The sequence below is a fragment of the Phoca vitulina genome, unplaced genomic scaffold, assembly GCF_004348235.1.
Source record: "Phoca vitulina isolate PV1807 unplaced genomic scaffold, GSC_HSeal_1.0 scaffold6, whole genome shotgun sequence".
In the NCBI taxonomy this organism is placed as follows: Eukaryota; Metazoa; Chordata; class Mammalia; order Carnivora; family Phocidae; genus Phoca; species Phoca vitulina.
The window spans coordinates 5,670,794-5,690,532 of record NW_022589709.1 but is presented as its reverse complement, the minus strand read 5'-3'; the positions used below and the strand labels follow the sequence as shown (position 1 = coordinate 5,690,532).

General features: G+C 37.2%; 1 protein-coding gene across 3 annotated transcripts; it reads left to right on the top strand.

Annotated features, from left to right (window-relative positions):
- The first annotated feature begins 960 nt into the window (after nucleotides 1-960).
- On the top strand, nucleotides 961-19,077 carry SLU7 (SLU7 homolog, splicing factor). 3 transcript variants are annotated; one of them, XM_032403653.1, is made up of 16 exons: nucleotides 961-981; nucleotides 5,064-5,249; nucleotides 5,918-6,071; nucleotides 6,625-6,705; nucleotides 7,002-7,166; nucleotides 8,058-8,126; nucleotides 11,083-11,130; nucleotides 11,313-11,444; nucleotides 11,686-11,783; nucleotides 12,728-12,795; nucleotides 12,930-13,069; nucleotides 14,135-14,296; nucleotides 15,628-15,732; nucleotides 15,889-15,960; nucleotides 16,074-16,190; nucleotides 16,852-19,077. In XM_032403653.1, exons 2-16 carry the CDS (start codon nucleotides 5,080-5,082, stop codon nucleotides 17,029-17,031), a joined length of 1,761 nt encoding a protein of 586 aa, XP_032259544.1. In that variant the 5' UTR covers nucleotides 961-981; nucleotides 5,064-5,079; the 3' UTR covers nucleotides 17,032-19,077. The 3 variants fall into 3 exon arrangements, with proteins under 3 accessions (XP_032259544.1, XP_032259543.1, XP_032259545.1); XM_032403652.1 differs by lacking the exon at nucleotides 961-981 and adding an exon at nucleotides 2,553-2,652 and having other exon boundaries at nucleotides 16,852-19,076; XM_032403654.1 differs by lacking the exon at nucleotides 961-981 and adding an exon at nucleotides 2,659-2,779.
- Nucleotides 19,078-19,739: the final 662 nt, after the last annotated feature.

Genomic DNA, 19,739 nt, shown 5'->3' with positions numbered 1-19,739 from the left:
CAAAGGGTGGGTGATTCAGAGACTATTCACTTTCAGGCTATTCTCTGACTCTTTCTATTCCCTCACCTTTTGCCCTGTAAAATCAAAATTAGTATTTACATTCCTAAACTCTAGGCATTGCAAATCTTTAATAAGAAAAAACTTAGATTATATTATGAGAGGCTTTTATTGAGGCAAGGATGTAAGCTATTTACATTTTTTTTTAGATTTTATTTATTTATTTGAGAGAGAGAGAGCATGATGGGGGAGAGGGGAGGAGCAGACTCCCCACTGAGCAGGGAGCCTGACATGGGGCTCAATTCCAGGACTCCAGAAGCCGAAGGCAGACGCTTAATTGACTGAGCCACCCAGGCGCCCCTCACTTTTACTTTCAAAAGCAACACATGATGGGGCACCTGGGTGGCTCCCTCGGCTAAACGACAGTCTTGATTTCAACTCAGGTCATGATCTTGCGGTTCCAGGATCGAGCCCTGCAATAGGCTCTGTGCTAAGTGGGGAGTCTGCTTGGGGATTTTCTCCCTGTCCCTCTGCCCGTCCCCCTGCACCCTCTCTCTGTCTCTCTATAAATAAGTAAATACATAAATGTGATACATGATATCTTGAAAAATTTTAAAAAATTACAACAGCACATAGAAGAAAAAACACAAGAAATTCTACCAAAATTACTGCTTATTTTCCAGTATTTTGTCTTACTTCATACGTGTACATTTTTTTAAAGATTTTATTTATTTATTTTTGAGATAGAGAAAGAGAGAATGAGCAGGGGGAGGGCCAGAGGGAGAGGGAGAAGCTGACTTCCCGCTGAGCAGGGAGCCCCATACCGGGCGCTGGCTTGATCCCAGGAATTCTGGGATCATGACCTGAGCAGAAGGCAGACATTTAACCAACTGAGCCACCCAGGCACCCTCATACTTGTACTTTTTTTTTTTTAAGATTTTATTTATTTATTTGTCAGAGAGAGCGTCTGCACGCACAAGCAGGGTGAGTGGCCCAAAGAGGGAGAAGCAGGCTCCACGCTGAGCAAGGAGCCCGATGGTTGGGGGGGGTGGGGGGGTCCTCAATTCCAGAACCCTGGGATCATGACCTGAGCGGAAGGCAGATGCTTAACCGACTGAGCCACTGGATCTAGGTGCTGTGATAAATTGAGGGTGTTTACTAATTGGGTAATCTAGTAAGAGTAGGGAGTAGTAAAGCGGGTCTGGGGCATCACTGGTGACAAAACAACGATCATTCAAAGAGGGGGTGGTTAAAGCATACAGTTGACCTTGGGAGACACAGTGCTTCCTGTTGTAAGGGGAAGACTTAACCGGGGAGATACAAATCTTGCACCCAAAGACCTTAGGAGATAGAGAATCCCCACTTCGAAGCTGTAGGTGCTGTACAGCTATGGTTTCAAAGTGAACACTTTTGTGTGCTGATGATGCAATATAGAGGTGAAATATTTAGAGGGAGATACAGGGAGAAAGTAAAGAGAGGAGTGGGAATAAAAGGAAAAGGACAGGGAAGGGGCAATGAAGGTGTGCATGGCTTTTGTCCTCTTTACCTTCTTGAGTTAGGATCTTTTCTTCTTGATGCCTAGCCCAGTGTCTAGCACTTAATCAATATGCAATAAATATTTATTGAATGAATTAATCCTTCAACCAATTTTGGTTCCGAAATGCCAGGGAAGAAGGGCCAATGAACTGACATATATTGAGAACTGCATCTATGCCAGGTGTAGTGCTAAATCTTTTGTGAAATAATGTAGGCTCAACTGCTCTCTCTCAACTTACCTACAAGTTAGAATGTATCTAGTGACCTGTGGGGAGTAGGGATTGGATGATACAGGTCAGTGTTGGTCTCAGTCGGTTAAGCGTCTGCCTTCCGCTCAGGTCATGATCTCATGGTCCTGGGATCCAGCCCCATGTCAGGCTCTCTGCTCAGCAGTGAGTCTGCTTCACATTCTCCGTCTCTCTCAAATAAATAAATAAATAAATCTTAAAAAAGAAGAAAAAAGGAGGGTTGGGATGTCATAGATACTATTGGTTTCCCAAAATATAAATTGTTTTATAGTATTTTTTTCTAATGATAAAACACAAGATCACTTCGGTGCAGAATATCACAATTACCGAATAGCGCCTATGTTCTCATAGCATCTGGTATTCCTTTCACAGAGACTTTTTACAACTGTAAGTTATTTGAATAATCATTTTAGAGTCTTTTTCACTCTGTATGATGTAATTTCGAGGAACTAAAGACTCTTTTTGCTCACCACGCCCCCAAAGTGTTACGCAGTATCTGACTACTAATGCTAATTTTAACTGCCTTTTTTTTAATTAATGTCACGAACTTCCCCATTCATTACATAGTTCTGTAGAAAGGCTTAAGCTGTTGTGTGCTCTCGGTACTTTTTTTTTTTTTAACGTCCTAAGATTCTGCAAGAAACATTTCAAACTTCTAGAGCAGCTCAAACTAACCCTTTCCGCTTTCCCGAGGTAAAGACATCTCGCGATAACAACATCGCGTGGGACACTGAGGCCACCCCCCCTAAGATGTTAGTGCGCATGTGTAGCTCGCCCGGAAACTACCGCAGTGGCTGCCGGGAGAGGGCGGAAAGCCAGGAAGTAAACATTGACGGATTGACTTCGTTTTTGTCGGGTGGTGTTGGGCTGGGTAAGGAAATGTGGGAATTTGGGGATCGGGAGGAGGTGAAGCTGGAAAACCCCGGAAAATAGGCCGGAGTGCCTACTTAAGATTTTATTTATTTGTCAGAGAGAGAGCGTCTGCACGCACAAGCAGGGTGAGTGGCCCAAAGAGGGAGGAGCAGGGTCCATGCTGACAAGGAGCCCGATGGTTGGGGGGGGGGGGGGCGGTGCGGGGTACTGGATCCCAGAACCCTGGGATCATGACCTGAGCGGATAGTGATACTTCTTAGGTACATCGTTACAGCAATGATGAATTCCAGGTCGAGGAGGGAACGGGGATTGGGGACCGAGAAGAAAGCCGCCGTCCTAGGCCTCAGACTCTGTAACTGAGGCTTAAGCTGTTGTGTGTTCTCGGTACTTTTTTTTTTTTTTTTAAGGCCCGGCCAGACCAGAATTGTGTCTTTAACGGTTTTTAGAGTAAGAATTATCAGATGTTATTGGAGCTTCACTTCCCAGCTATTAGCCGCTTGTGGCTCCTGAGCACTTGAAATATGGCTAGTCTGAATACGTGTAAAATCTGTATCAGATTTTAAAGACTTTATTTTTTCTTATGTTGCTTGCATGTTAAAATAATATGTTGGATATATTGGATTAAATTAAGATGTTGTAAAAGTAATTTTACCAGCTTCTTTTTACTATCTTAATATTAACTGGAACGCTTAAAGTGATGTATGAGGCTGACATATTTATCTTGGACAGCCTCGCATTGAAGGATTTTACGCTTGTGTAGTGGAATGTGACATGATCAGACTTGTGTTCTAAAAAAAATAACACTGCAGTGTGGAGAACTGATTGGAAAGGACAGGAGAGCAATAAGGAAGGAAAAGTAATAACTTATATTCAAATGGTAGCATTGAAAATAGAAGTAGATAAATTTGAATGCTATTCAGAAGGTGAAAAAAACAATACTTACTGATTAAATATTTATGGAGCTTAGCTGGAACACATATGTAAAGGTATGAGTGGTATTTTTCATTAAGAGAGGAAACAGTGAATGGAGACGACATTCCATGGAGAAGATCATGAGTTTGAATTAAGCTTTGTTGAGTTTAGGTGTCTCTGAGACCCTCTAAATGGAGATGCTGTGAAGTAAGCAGTTGGAATATATGTATCTGAAGCTCAGATAAAATATCTGGAGAGGAGAAATAAGTTGGAGAGCTAACAGTGGTATATTGTGGCTATTTAAGCCTTAGAAATAGATGAGCTTGTCTACTGATGGAGTCCAGAGTGATGAAAGAGACTCTAGGACTGAGCCTTGTGGAGTCCAAAATTAAATAACTAGACAGAAATAGATGAAGGCAGGAGCAGCAGGAGAGATTCAAGAAAAACCAAGAGATAATAGTGTCACTTAAGCCAAGAGATAAGAATGTTTCAAGAAGGGAATGTTTCAAATAGTGTCACTTAAGCCAAAAGATAAGCATGTTTCAACAAGGGCCGCCTGGGTGGCTCAGTTGGTTGAGCGTCCATTCAGCTGATGTCATGCTCTTAGGGTCCTGGGATTGAGCCTCATGTCTGTCCAGGTTCCCGCTCAGCAGGGAGTCCACTTTTCTCCCTCCCTCTCCCTCTGCCCCCACCCCTCGCCTGTGCACGTGCTCTCTTTCCCTCTAAAATAAATAAATTTTGGGTCACCTGGGTGGCTCCGTGAGTTAAGTGTCTGCCTTTGGCTTGGGTCATGATCCCAGGGTCCTGGGATAGAGCCCCATGTCGGGCTCCCTGCTCAGCGGGGAGTCTGCTTTTCCCTCTGCCCCTCTCCCTGCTCATTCTCCCCCCCCACACACACACACAAATAAATAAATAAAATCTTTATAAATAAAATATTTTTTTAAAAGGGAAGGAAAAGAACTGAAAAATGTCTAGTGGATTTAGCACATTGATCATTGATAACTTAGTGGTAACTCTTCAGAGAGATAGGAGGTAGAAGCTAAATTAGAGTGACTGAGGAAGGAAGTAGAAGATGGGAAAATAAAGGCAGTGGATATAGATAACTCTTAAGCCATTTCATCTTTAAGGAAAATAGGACACTGTTTACTCATGTAGGGTTAATGTGCTAGAAAAGTTTGAGACACATAGAGAAATTCAGGAGTATTAATGAGAGAAAGAGTCTTACGAAATTTTAAGTACACATGTGTATGTTTCTCTCCATCTGTAAATTAGAGTTGAGGGAGGAACTGCAAACAGTATATAGAGACTTTTTGTAGAGGGGAAAGAGACCCTTCCTTCACAGATACTATAAGAACATATGAAATATTATGTATAAATGAGACTGCAGTATGTGTTATTAGGGTGTACTTTTGATAGTTTCACTGATGAAGGCATGGTTTATGCTAATATATATATATATATATTTTTTTTTTTTTTTTTTTTTTTTTTTCCCCACAGAGGGGTCCAGATAACCATGTCAGCTGCAGCTGTGGATGCAGTTAATGCGGCCCCCCTGTCGGGGTCCAAAGAAATGAGTCTGGAGGAACCAAAGAAGATGACCAGAGAGGACTGGAGAAAGAAGAAGGAGCTAGAAGAACAGCGAAAACTGGGTAATGCTCCAGCAGAAGTTGATGAAGAAGGAAAGTAAGTACATTCATTGCATGATCTGTTCATTCAAAATTCAAATTTATGTCTACTTAGTTTAGCAATTTCTCATCTTTTGCTTTGACAGGAAGCTATTTTTACCATTTATATTCTTTCTGTTTTTATTATTTTATCAAATTCATATATTAAGATTTAATAATAAAGTATCGAAGGGCTTCTAATGAACAGCAGTCATCGCTTTCAACTCTCCGCACTTGCTGTCCCACTCCGCAAAAGTGACTACTTTTAAATCTTTCTATTTTGAGTTTTTCCGGGCGATACCTCCACATCTCTAAATAATGTATCCACATCATTATTTTAATCAACTCTAGGCATCATTAGCTAGCTTCTTGCTCTTTTAAGATTTATCTACTAGCATGCATCCCTGTCTTCCTTCTCTCTCTCCCGACTTCAGTTCTATCACTATTCTTAGTTGCTATATTGGAAATTTTTTCACTCTAAAATAAATTACTTTCCTTATTTTTAGGTGTGTGTTTTTGTTTGTTTGTTTGTTTTTACTGCATTATAGATATTGAGCATATTCTCTCTCCACCCTCCCACTGCACTATCTCTGTTCTTACAGTCTGTATAGGCTACCTTTGTAATTATAATACCAATCATTTTCAAACTTTATTCTTAAAATATATATATATTTTTTTAAATTACAGAGACATCAACCCTCATATACCTCAGTATATTTCTTCAGTGCCATGGTATATTGATCCATCAAAAAGACCTACTTTAAAGCACCAGAGACCACAACCAGAGAAACAAAAGCAGTACAGCTCATCTGGAGAATGGTACAAGAGGGGTGTAAAAGAGGTATGTGGACAACTTTTATATATCTCCTTGTAAAAATGGAGATTTTATTTTAAGAACTTTTCATCAAGTTATATCAGATTATATAACCTTTTACCTGGGATTAAAATTCACAATACATACTACTTTAGTTTCTGTGTTTTATAAGTTTTATGTTCCTACAGGACTTAAACTTTCTTGGGGCGCCTGGGTGGCTCAGTTGGTTAAGCGACTGCCTTCGGCTCAGGTCATGATCCCAGAGTCCTGGGATCGAGCCCCACATCGGCCTCCCTGTTCGGCGGGGGGCCTGCTTCTCCCTCTCCCTCTGCTGCTCCCCCTGCTAGCGCTCTCCTGCTCTCTTGTTCTGTCAAATAAATAAATAAAATCCTTAAAAAAAAAAAAACTATTACTATAAAATAAAGTACTTAAACTTTCTCATTTATAAAAGTATGGAGACTAAGTAGTTTTTCTCTTAATGAGTAAATCGCTTCACTAGACAATATAGTAATGAGAGCCAAAATTATTTGTAACTTATTCAGAAGTAAAACATTTTGTTTGTCTTTATATCCATTTATAGAATTCCATAACTACTAAGTACCGCAAGGGAGCATGTGAAAATTGTGGGGCCATGACACACAAAAAGAAAGACTGCTTTGAGGTAAGTTCAGTTTTGAGAATTTTAGAAACTTGTCAGAAAGCCTCTTTCTTTTTTCCTGTCAAAGAGCTTAATTCTGTTTTTCTGAAATTACCTAAATTTTGGTACAAGTTAAATAAAAATTAATTTGAGTGAAATTAGTTTAGCACCATCAAAATTTTCTGCTGGGAGAGTAACTGATAATTGAACAACCCATAAACTCCCATGATATGTTCATGCTTGCTTTGTAAAGGTCATCTGAAACTTTCCTCTAGGCTACAGGAACTTGGGAAAAGGTTTGATTTTATTCTATTTCCCAGAGACCTAGGCGAGTTGGAGCAAAATTTACAGGTACTAATATAGCTCCAGATGAACATGTCCAGCCTCAGCTGATGTTTGACTATGATGGGAAGAGGGATCGGTGGAATGGCTACAATCCAGAGGAACACATGAAAATTGTGGAAGAATATGCCAAAGTTGATCTGGTGAGCAAAGTTCCCTGCTTTCCCACACTCTTTAAAGAATGTATGTTTTGCTGTGTCATTGATTAAGCAACTCTGTTTTTCAAGTCTTCGAGCAATATAAAGATGGTGGCATTTTTATTATAGTAGTAGAAAGTCTGATGGAATAGTGAAAATAAAGTGTGCTAACCGTATTGGCAGTGGTTTCTTCTTATTTGATACTTGTATTGTTTTTTACTTCCTGAGGTTGCATGAGAAATTGGAAGCATGAGAAGGATTAGGTATCTAAGGCTTTTGGCTTTTTAAGGTTATAAACTCTTTCCCGGCCCCACACACTGCATCTCGTCTGGGCCTATTTTACAGTTGTCTCACGTAGCATTTGAGAGAAGTGAAAGGAGACTAGAATGATGCATTTCAGAAAAATGAATTTTATTTTCATTCATCTTCAGTTTTTTTTGTTACGATTTTACCTACTCACCCCCATTCCTTAAAGTCCACAGTCACGCTGCCCTTTGTTTTTTCTTAAGTAGAGTTTACATTTAAAAATCATGGGATTTCACATAATGTAAATTTCATCTGTTCTTGAACAAAGAAATATATGATAATTTTGGGCCTGCCGGGCAGGCATCAGTCATCTGGGGTCAGGTGACAGCTGCCACTTTTGGACAGGGCTTGTTCTCTGCAGTTTCATCACTGGCACTGTTTGACTCAGTTTACATTAATGCGTAGTTGAAACAGGAGTTGATAACTCCTGTTATTTAGAAATCATAGATCTAGAGCTACGAGAAATCTCAAAGAGATGACCTGTTTAGTGACCTTTCTGAAAACAATAAATATATTGATTTTAAGTATATAAAAATCAAATGTTCATTTGAATGTTGTAAAGTAAATTTCAAATGTTTCCTTTTTTGTTAGGCAAAACGAACACTGAAAGCCCAGAAACTCCAAGAAGAATTAGCCTCAGGAAAATTAGTGGAACAGGCTGTAAGTAATAAAAATGATCCATTAAAAAAATTCAAACTCTTAGTAAACAAAAAATGAAAATCAAAACAAGAATTCATCTTATATCTCTCCAGTTAGAAAAGATTTAGCAAGAGAGGAGTGCGATTGAGGGGAAAGACTAAAACTGGCACTTCTATACCTTGTGTCAAGGAACATACCTTGACATAATCATTTTGGAAAGACTGTTGCCATAAGATATTTATATACATTTTCTGGAATTAAATCAGTAGGTCCTTCCATCCTAAAGAATTTTCTAGTAATCAGAAAAAAAAAAGATCACATATGCAAAATGTTCATTGTAGTACTTTTTAAAATAGCAAGAAATTGAAATAGCTTAAACAGGAATAGGGAGTTGGTGAAGTAAACTGTCCTACATCTGCATGATAGAATGTTGCATAGCTCTTAAAATGGCTTTTATCAATACTTTGTAACAACAGTGAATAACACATTTAAATAACATATGAAAAAAATATTGTAATATCACATAGGAAAAAAATCAGAGTACTGATTCTCATTCACTGTAGAATTAGTAAATTTTTCTTTGTATTTTTACTAGTAGTTTCTACATTTTCCATAATTACCAATAATTTTATAGCGGAGTAAAAATTTATCGTAAAGATGTATTGCAACCAATTTTTTATTCATGACAACTTAATAGTTAATGTATATTGTGCTTATTAAAAGTTTTCTTTTTACAAATTGATGGCACACATAAATAATAAGTTAAACATTTGGAGTTTAAATTCCTAAAAAAGACTCAGCAAGTACGAATTACAAACAGACCTAAGTAAATAATCACCAAGTGAGCAGTCACTGAGGCCACCTGGCAGGCAGGTTCACAGCACAGGTAAAAAGAGAGATGTTTATTATAGCTCTGCCCTTGGCCAGCTAGGGGGTCATAGAAAAAGTAATTCATTTCTCTGAGCCTCAGTTTATCATCTCAAATAGAGACAACAACACCTACCCCTCAGGAGGCCTAGCATCATATCAGATAGTAAATAAACACTTGGTAATTGGTAACTATTATTATTACCAACTCTGGAAAAAGGAAAACGGCCTGTTTCTCTTATTCTAGTATATTTTCTGTTTGTTGTAAACACAGTCTAATTTATTTCGCCAGTAAGCATACTTAAATGTATATAGGGGACTGATGATTTTTGCACACTTCAGTACTTGGATATTAATATTAATTATATGCAGTAGAATAGTCTACTATAGAGATTGAACTTTCTGTATGGCAGTATAAATGTTTTTTTTGTTGTCCTAGCAATTTGTGGGAACAAAAAACATATTTCTGGGATGCCTGGCTGGTTCAGTCAGTAGAAAGTGCAACTCTTGATCTCGGGGTTGTGAGTTCAAACCCCACATTGGGTGTAGAGATTACTTAAAAAATAAAATTAAAAAAAAAAGATATATATTTTTTTGATGCTGAAAGTAATACATACTCTGAAAAAATAGAAAATTATAAAGAAGAAAGTAAGTGTCTCCTGTGTTAACTATTAACCTTTTGAAGTCGGCCTTTCCAGGTCCCACTCCACCTACCCACATATTATCTATATGTGTGTAATTATAATACAACATGTTTTTAACATGGATTTCATCTTTACGTACTTATTTATCACCTACTCTTTCAATTAATATATAGTGCAATGAGTTCATGTCATTGAGCTCTGTCATTAAATATAGACCTATTTTTATGTAAATTCACATGGTTCAAAACTCAAAGCAATTTAAGAAGATATGCAGTAAAAAGTCTCCCATCCTTGCCTCCATCTACCCTCTCTCTAAACATCACCCCCCCCCAAAATCTGTTTTATTTTTCTTGTGGGATCCTTTCAGAGTTTCACAAACAAAAACAAATATATAATGTTATTCCCACCTTTCTCTCCCCCTTTTTTAAACAATAACAGCAAAAAAAAGGGTAGCAAATTATATGTTTTTTTTCTGCAAATTGGATAAAATCACTTTTAATGGATGTTCAGTGTTCAATGAGTGCACTAATTTATATAACCAACTGTCTATTATTAATTTGATTTTTCCCAGATTTTTGATGTTATTCAACACTGTAAATCACATTCTTGTACATACCTCTTTATATAATTGACATATTATTCTCTTAGGATAAATTCCTAATGTGTAATTGTTGATGCAATGAGTATTTTTATTTAAAATTTTGATGTCATATCACTTAGGCACCATTCAGGAAAGCTGTACAAATTTATGCCCCATCTATATTTATATATCTCAATCATTGTGTTTGTATAAAGAGGATAGATATATTCATACACACTCATATTTCCACATTCCCCCACTCATGCTCTAAGGTACTCTTTTTAACCTTTGAAGCCTTTTAAAGGAACATGATAAAATGCTGACTACTTTGCTATAGGCCTTTTGTGTAGAGAAAATCCTGACCAATGCTAATGAAGGAAGGTTGTCTTTGTGATGAGGATCTCAGACTCTCCTTAAATTACAATATGGTGTCACTTGAGTAGATTCCTTCATTGCCTGAATTTTACAAAAGCTGTTTTGGCTCTAAAGGTACTTATTACATGATCCTGGTAAGATGTTCTTTTTAGATTTGATAGAAAATTCGTGAGGTTTAGCAAAAATGGTATATGCCTGAAGGTTAACATATAAGAAATGAATATATATTGGGTACATTGGTCATTTTAATGTTCCTCTTACCTTTGTGTGATTATAATCCTATATCACTGAAAATTCTCTAGAAATTTTCTGGCTTTGTAGACAGTCTGATAAAATTATTCACAATAATATACTTGTATTCAGAACTTACATGCTGATTACAGTAAGAAATATGAGGATTTGTTCAGTTAGATTTAAATTATATTATTTTACCTATGTATTTAAAGTGTTAAATAATCACTAGATTCAGTGGAGTAAAATTACAAATTCTTTTTCTTCTTGAATGATGCAGAATTCTCCAAAACATCAGTGGGGAGAAGAGGAACCAAACTCTCAGATGGTAATAAATATTTACCCTGTCTGGGTATACATTAAATTTTTCAATTTCTGATGGCTAATAATAATAATAATAATAGCTTTAAGAAATATAAGTGAATAAGAGTTTGGTTACAGGGAAAGCAAGAACTAGATATTGTTCTTTTTTTCTTATAATTTGTTTTTCCTTCTTTTCCCTTCCTTTAGGAAAAAGATCATAATAGTGAAGATGAGGATGAAGATAAATATGCAGATGATATTGACATGCCTGGACAGAACTTTGACTCTAAAAGACGAATTACTGTCCGGAATCTCAGGATTCGAGAAGATATTGCAAAAGTAAGCCTTGCCAACTTAACATACACATTCAAAAAATGTTTGTCTTCCCACCCCAAATTTTGTCTACTCATATGGTATCTGGACAGTATATAGGCGATATAGGCCATTTTTCTCTTTGTCTGTACCTCGGAAATGCATACACACATGTAATGATCATGATTAACTCCTCTGCTTAATCTGCTGAAATCTTTTTTTGACAGAAGTAAACATTAATGCAGCCTTAAAACATTTTCCCTTCTAGTATTTGCGGAATTTAGATCCAAATTCTGCTTACTATGATCCCAAAACTAGAGCGATGAGAGAGAATCCCTATGCCAACGCAGGAAAGAATCCAGATGAGTAAGTATCAAGTTAAATGTATAGATTTCAAGGTGGGGGAGGAGAGTTTTTAATCATAAAACTGAATCTGAGTTAAAATGAACATCATCTGTGGTTGGGTCAGAAAAGAATTAACTTTCCTTAAAGAACAATTTGTTTTTTATTTATTTTTTATTTTTTTTTTATTTTTTATTTTTTATTTTTTTTAACATTAGTCCAGCTTCATCTTTAATCACATTAATTCAGTAACATGTTATAATTGGAAGATGAAAGACTAGTGCTTTATTTACATAAACGATAAATGAGCAATTTCTGAATTGAAGCACATCAATACACACTGCATTGTCATGTTGACCTTACTGTCATTGAGGTCAATAAATGTGTGAATCCTCAGAATATTATCCCATCAAAACCAGAGGCAAATCTCCCAAGTCTCCAGGGATGTTTCCATTCACTCCTTTATCCTCTAGTCTGAGGCTAGCTGATGTTAGATAGATGGAATGCAATATTTGAAGTGGAGGGGAAAAAAGACCAGGCTTGGTGACCCACTGGGTGATACCTAGCATATATTGTTGCCTGCAGCTGGGAAGGGGTAGTTAGCATACTCTTACTCACCAAATAAGTGAACCACAGATGGGACCTCTGACACGTTTCAGCTGAGCATCTTGCTTTGAGGACCAACAATGCAATTTACTGACAACTGGAAACCTGGCACAAAGATGCCATATCTACAGCAGCTGGCTAGAATTGACTCTTTTGCCACCACATTGTGCCTTTCTGCCAGGATATTACAACCCTGAAACTTCCAGAAAGTGGTCGCTTTTCTGTTCAGAGAGTAGCTGCTATTCTTTTCTTCGATCTCCTGTTGAGTTTGTAGGTGTTCTGAATGGTTTGATAACTATCTAGCTGAATTCCTGGGACCAGACGAAATTTCACAATTTGTTTTTTTAAATTTGCATTTACAGAGTGAGCTATGCAGGGGATAACTTCGTCAGATACACGGGAGATACCATTTCCATGGCTCAGACACAGTGTAAGTGTTTGCTCTATGTCAAGATATTTTATATCCGCTCAAAAGAAATTTGGAGGCATTTTTAAAAGCTTGTTTTCAAGAAGTACGCAATAAATGTAGCCAAGAACTCATTAAGATGTTTTTGATCATTATAGTGTTTGCTTGGGAAGCCTATGACAAGGGATCTGAAGTGCATCTGCAGGCCGATCCTACAAAACTAGAGCTGTTGTACAAGTCCTTCAAAGTCAAAAAAGAAGACTTCAAAGAACAGCAGAAAGAGAGCATCTTGGAAAAGGTAATTTTGACCAAAATGCTAAAAAAAAAAATGCTCATTAAAGAGAAGTGACCAGTTAATGAACATTTGATTTACATTTGGAATACAACACAGAGAGTCCCTTTTAATTTGTTAGGAATAGTTCTACCCTCCCATTGATTTAATCGTATACATTATTGGTATAGCTGTATCAGGAAGCTTTTGCAGCAAAACAAACCATGGAAAAACTTAGTAGCTTAAAATAAACTTTTTTTTTTTTAAGATTTTATTTATTTGCCAGAGAGAGAGACAGCGAGAGAGGGAACACAAGCAGGGGGAGTGGGAGAAGGAGAAGCAGGCTCCCCACTGAGCAGGGAGCCCAATGCGGGGCTCGATCCCAGGACCCTGGGATTATGACGTGAGCCGAAGGCAGACGCTTAACGACTGAGCCACCCAGTCACCTCTTAAACATTTGTTGTTTCTCATGATTTTGTATGTCAGCTGGGTCTCCTGGTCTGGGCCTGCCCATGTGAAGCTGGATGATCCAAAATGGCCTCATTCTAGTCTCTAGCAGTTAGCAGGTTAATTATCCTAAGAGGCCTCATCTGAAACAGCTCATCTCTGCCCCATGTGGGCTCTCATCCTGTGGTGGGCTAGTCCAGCATCAGTAGGCATTCTCAGGGTAGCAGACACTGGAACAAAAAGTATGTCCCAAGGTACAAGTGCTTTTCAGGGCTTTGCTTGCATCACATTTGCCACTTTCCCACAGGCCTGAACAAGTAACATGGCCAGGCCCAGATTCAGAGGGTGGAGAAACTGTCTCTTGAGGGGAAGAGTAGCAAAGTCATGTGGCAAATGGGCATGCATACAAGAATAAGAGGAACTGATGGCCATTTTGTAATCTACACACTCAATAGGTGAATAGCAACTGGAGACATCTTTTATTTCCCTATAAAAATTTTATGGCTTTTTTAATTGTATTTTGTATAACAAAGGCCATAATGAATATTCTTTTAATGATTCTGATTAGAAATAAACCCATCAGTAGAGATTTGAGTGCAAATCTTTGCTGTAAAATATATTTAATAATGTTCAATGTTCTTTTAGTATGGTGGCCAAGAACACTTGGATGCCCCTCCAGCTGAATTGCTTTTAGCTCAGACTGAAGATTATGTGGAGTATTCAAGGCATGGGACAGTCATCAAAGGACAGGAGCGGGCTGTCGCCTGCTCTAAATATGAGGAGGACGTGAAGATCCACAATCACACAGTATGTGCTAAACCAGAACCATTTGGTGTCCTTGTTAGCATTTTGCTCTGGGTTATATTTTCTTATTACAACTTCATTAGCAAGTCATTGTTGTGCTTGTTTTCTTTTTTTTTTTTTACATTTTAATTTTGTTTTATGAAATTTTTCCAAAAATACAAAAAATGTGAAAGAATACTATTATGTTCACCCACATACCCACTACCTAGATTAAGAAATTTTTTGCATGTTGCCATATATGCTTTGTCTGAAGCATGTGTGTGTGTGTGTGTATGCATGTGAATATAATATATGTATAAAATTTATATTTGTATTTTTTTAACTAAAACATTTGAAAATCACAGATAAGATATTTCACCCACAGAAACTGTATCATGTAACTCCTAAAATTAAGGATATTCCCTACCATAACTATATTAACATTGTCACACTTTAAAAAAATTGACATGACTCCTTAATATCATCTAATCTCTAGTTCTTAATCACATTATTAAAGTATACACAAAAATGCCTTTAAATAGGTGGTTTGTTTTTGTTTTGAGTCAGAATCCATTCAGAGTTCATTTTGGTTGTTATGTCTCTTTTTCTCTATCTCCCCTTTTTCATGACAGCAACTCTTAAACAGATCAGGCCAGTTATTTTGTAAACGTGTCATATTCTGTGATTTTCTGATTCTGATTGTATAGTGATACTATACAATTTATTCCTTTATCTTCTACATGTCCTATAAACAGGAATTCAGAGCTAAAGACTTGATTAGTTATAAGTTCAGTATTTTGACAAGAACATATGTGATGCAGAATTCATAATTCATACTTTTTTATGATGCGTTCTGCATCACATCATAAAACATATGTTATTTCTATACTCTTGAAGTACTCAAACTACAGTTGTCTAAGTTGGATCAAAAACTGAACTACTTATAGGAGCCAGGCCAGTAATTGTATATGAGCGAAGTGAGCCAGGCACATTGTACAAACAAGGGAGCACAAACCCTGTCTAAAAGTGGCATCCACTGGTCAGCAACAGCCAGTTCTTGCCAAGTGGGATTGTGGGCCCAGAATTTCCCAGTTCTTCTTAATTTTTGAAGAGAAGTCAGATAATCCTAAATTTCTTTACAGTTTTAGGAATGGAATGCGAGACCATTATAATCTAATGGCTGCTTCTTACACTTGAGGTCAGGCTGCACTTTCCCTGTTAGCTAGCCCTGGAATCCCCATAATTTTCCTCCCAAATTACCGTTTAAAGGGCTGTATTATTTTGTACTCATCTCAACAGTAAATGAGAGTCCCCAGTTTCAGGTTCCTCTTTAAGTAACAACTCTCTCTCTGCAGCATATCTGGGGATCTTACTGGAAAGAAGGCCGATGGGGATACAAATGCTGTCACTCTTTTTTCAAGTATTCCTATTGCACTGGAGAAGCCGGCAAGGAGATTGCTGTAAGTAATTGTCTTCTAGTTCTTAAACTGTAAAACAGCCAAAGCTCTTAAGTCAAAATCTATAGGAAACATATTGTCTCATGTTTCAAATTTTAACTTTTTCTTCAATGATGGTAACTATGATACTCAAGTCAAATTACATGTATTTTCCCACAGAATTCAGAGGAATGTATTATAAATGATATAACCGGAGAAGAATCTGTGAAAAAACCTCAAACCCTCATGGAGGTAAGTCTATAATCATTTGTCCTGAATTAAGTCCTGGAATGCTGACTTTAAAATTTACGCCAGAGCTTTGTTTTTGCATTAATAACACTGTAGATTTCAATCCTTCCTGTCAGATGCATCAGGAAAAACTAAAAGAAGATAAGAAGAAGAAGAAGAAGAAGAAAAAGAAGCATCGAAAGAGCAATTCAGATAGTGATGATGAAGAAAAGAAACACGAAAAATTGAAAAAGGTACTTTGTGAACTCTAAATAGTCAAAGTGATGACAGTATTCTTTATTTGTAGCAACTGTAAGAAATTATCTAGTCCTATCCCTAAGCTCATTTTAAAAATGAGGAAACAAGCCCCAAGTCTGGGTGATTTGTTTAGGTTACCTTGTATCAGGTCTAGAATGCAAATGGAGATTTTTGTGTGTCTCATATTGCCTTCTTCTTGGAATGTTTGATAAATATCACTAACGTACAGAAGAAATGTGTTTTGTAAAGCTGTTATTTTAGAGTTATTGACTGCCCAGAAAGAATTGCCTTTTAGCTCTATAATTTGTAAATTTCAGCAAGTCCTTGGGAAAAGTCAGAATTGTAGTTTCCACCAGAAGCATCAGTTGTGGACTTCTGTTAGTAAAATGAATCTCACTGAATCTTTGTTATTAAGTAAAATTTTTTTAACATTGAAAATGTGGTAGAATGTTTTGTGCTACATGAAAATATTGTATCAGCCAAATAGTGATTAGTTACAGCTCGTCAGTAGAAGGGCTGATGCTCAAGCTCTTTCACACGATCTAGGTTTTTGATATAGCAATTTATATTCAGTGGGGTCTTTTGGTATTCTGCTACTTTAGAACAGAAGAGATCTGATGTAGAGCTGTGGTACTCATGTTTTCCCTCTCACTGTAGGCACTGAATGCAGAGGAGGCCCGCCTTCTTCATGTCAAGGAGATCATGCAGATTGATGAGAGGAAGCGGCCTTACAATAGCATATATGAAACTCGGGAACCCACTGAAGAGGAAATGGAGGCCTATAGAATGAAACGTCAGAGACCAGATGACCCCATGGCTTCCTTCCTTGGGCAGTAGTAACTAGTTATAGACAGTCACCCAAGGTAGACACAGCTGATACATTCTTTTCAGCTTCTCGCTGATGATTGTAGGTGGAAAAACCCTTGCTGCCTACTTTAATAAAGACTCCGGAAGTCTCATAGCAAATTCATTTCTTTACACACTGAAGAAACAAAGAAGAAAAAGAGGAAGTACATTAAGTGATATTAAGATTTTATTTCCAGTTTTATATTAGGTGATGTGGAAAGAGGCCTTGGCTCTCTACCTAGCAAGAACGTCTTCTCAACATTTATTAAGTCTCAAACTTTATTTCCTCAATTCTTATGGCCCTTTATCTAGTGTTAGCACACATTTTAAAGGCAGATGAGTTACTCTTTCTCAAAATCACAGTTTCATTTTTTCAAATTACTAGTAACTATAATTGTAGTTATTTGAGTATCATTTGTTTTTGCCTTCTAAGGTTTCCCTGGTCTAAAGCTAAAAAAAATTACTCTATGTTGGGTGTTGAGTTACTGAAAGGAAATCTGTAGAACATATGAATGACTTTATCCCCCATGTCAATCTGTATAGTAATAATTCTGTTTTCTACTTGGTTATAAAATTTTTATTTTTAAAACATTTCCTTGTACTTTACACCCAGAACTAAATGGATTAGCCTTTGAATGGAAAAAATAACAATTTTGTCATCTTTGAGTCACTGTTGATTGATCAGTACTAGGTCTTTTACCATTCTGGACATGAGCCTTTAGACACAGAAACTCTTTCCTCTATCATAGAGAATATGGTTTGTGATACTATTTGTTGTTTTAATTATGATTGCCTTTATGTAATTATGAATATTAAATTTTAAAAGATTGTAGAATATCCATTGTACCTAATCTTCATAGCAAGAAGGTGTCTTTTTGTAAAAACTGCAGAAAGCAAAACCTGAAGTTGAAGGTTTCTTCAAAGAATTATAAGGATAGCTTATAGGGCTATTAATAACTGAGACTGCCATGATCCTCAGGCCTCTCCTAAGAACATTGTGAAGATAATACGGTGAGAGTGGGATCAATGAAAACAGCCTGTTTCAAACACCTGACATAAGTACATTGGCTTTTAACAGCTCACTGGCTTCTAAGCTACCAAAACCCCCTAGGATACCGCATTAAGTTACCATCTAAGAAACTGTGCTGGTGAGAGAGTAACAAATTGTCAGGTACTATGGACATAGTATCTAGATTCAGACTAGTGCCAAATTAAAACAGCAATGCAAACAGAGCTCATTCTTACCCATTTCAAGAAAGTCAATGACTTAACGTTTTCATATTCCTACCTTAACATGGAGTGGTTCAACATAAAGTCTGACATTGATGTCTATTTTGTATTTTATTTATCTTTTGTTAATAAAGATATATAATTGAGAAAACAGTGGTTTGTAATAGTATTTCAAATACTTGGCAGAAAAATAATTTATGGGACTGTCAGGGGTTTTGAATTAGAAAATTTCAGGATCTTTAACAAAAAAATGTGTCAACTTTTCTGGTTCTCTGTTCCCTCTTCTGTGAAACCTAATTTACTGATTTTAGGAAGAAGTCTGTAATGTCTTATTTCTGCTTCATTTTGGAAAACAAAGATAATACCTGGAACACTGTTCATTATGTGAACTTTGATTTTATTATCTCAATAATAGCTGCCTTTTGAGTGCTGAAACCATGTACTGTAATTTTTGTATGTTATCTCTGCAAAAGAACTTTATAAGGTAATGGATAATACCCCTATTTTACAATAAGCACATGGGCTTAACAAGTCCATGTAGCTTGCTCAAGTCCTGACAGTTAAAAGTGTTAGGGCCAGGACATAAAGGCAAGTATCTTGGATTCTTAAAGCCTACTCCTTTCTCTAGTATTTAAGACCCTGCTTTCTGGACTAGGAAGACTGGTCTTCTGCAATTTCTTCTTTTGACAGAAAGTTTAAGCAGGCCTCAGTCTACCAGGTTCACCCTCAACACCTGAAAATGATGCATCTGTCCCACATTCTTTTTTTTTTTTTTTTTTTAAGATTTTATTTATTTGTCAGAGAGAGACACAGCGAGAAAGGGAACACAAGCAGGAGGAGTGGGAGAGGGAGAAGCAGGCTTCCCGCGGAGCAGGGAGCCCGATGCGGGGCTCGATCCCAGGACCCTGGGATCATGACTTGAGCCAAAAGCAGACGCTTAACGACTGAGCCACCCAGGCGCCCCTGTCCCACATTCTTTGATACTACTCCTTTCCCCCACCTTGTGGGATGCTTCTAACAAGACTGACTATACAAAAATGAATAAATCGTTCTTTCATTAAGTTTGTAACAATTCTGGAAGTAAATACCCCCCACACAGGAAGGAGGTCTATGCTCGAGTTTCTAGTTTCTACTTTGGGATTTTTCCTCTAAAATCTCTCCAATATGGGTTTGTAACTTTAAGATCATGTTAAAACGAATTTTAAATAAAATTGAAGTTTTTCTCTAAAATGAGTGATTCTGAGGAAATTCATCCACACGCTCTAATTTATGGAAAGATAATCTGCACAGACATGAAGACGCAAGCTCTAGAAGCTCGTCTCCACTCTGAGTATCTTCATGGAGTTTACAGCCTGTCGCATTTGCCTCAGTGTTTAACTTGGAAGTACAATGAGCTTCCTTCTCTTTACTCCTTGATCACACATAGAAAATGCTAATTATTAGGGTGTTACAAAATTTATTTTGGTGCT

Bases quoted from the DNA above. Each gene is read 5' to 3' on its own strand.
- SLU7 (XM_032403653.1), top strand. From the start codon at position 5,080: ATGTCAGCTGCAGCTGTGGATGCAGTTAATGCGGCCCCCCTGTCGGGG. The intron at 7,167-8,057 runs GTGAGCAAAGTT...CTTTTTTGTTAG, and splicing joins AATATGCCAAAGTTGATCTG to GCAAAACGAACACTGAAAGC. The intron at 12,796-12,929 runs GTAAGTGTTTGC...TGATCATTATAG, and splicing joins TTCCATGGCTCAGACACAGT to TGTTTGCTTGGGAAGCCTAT.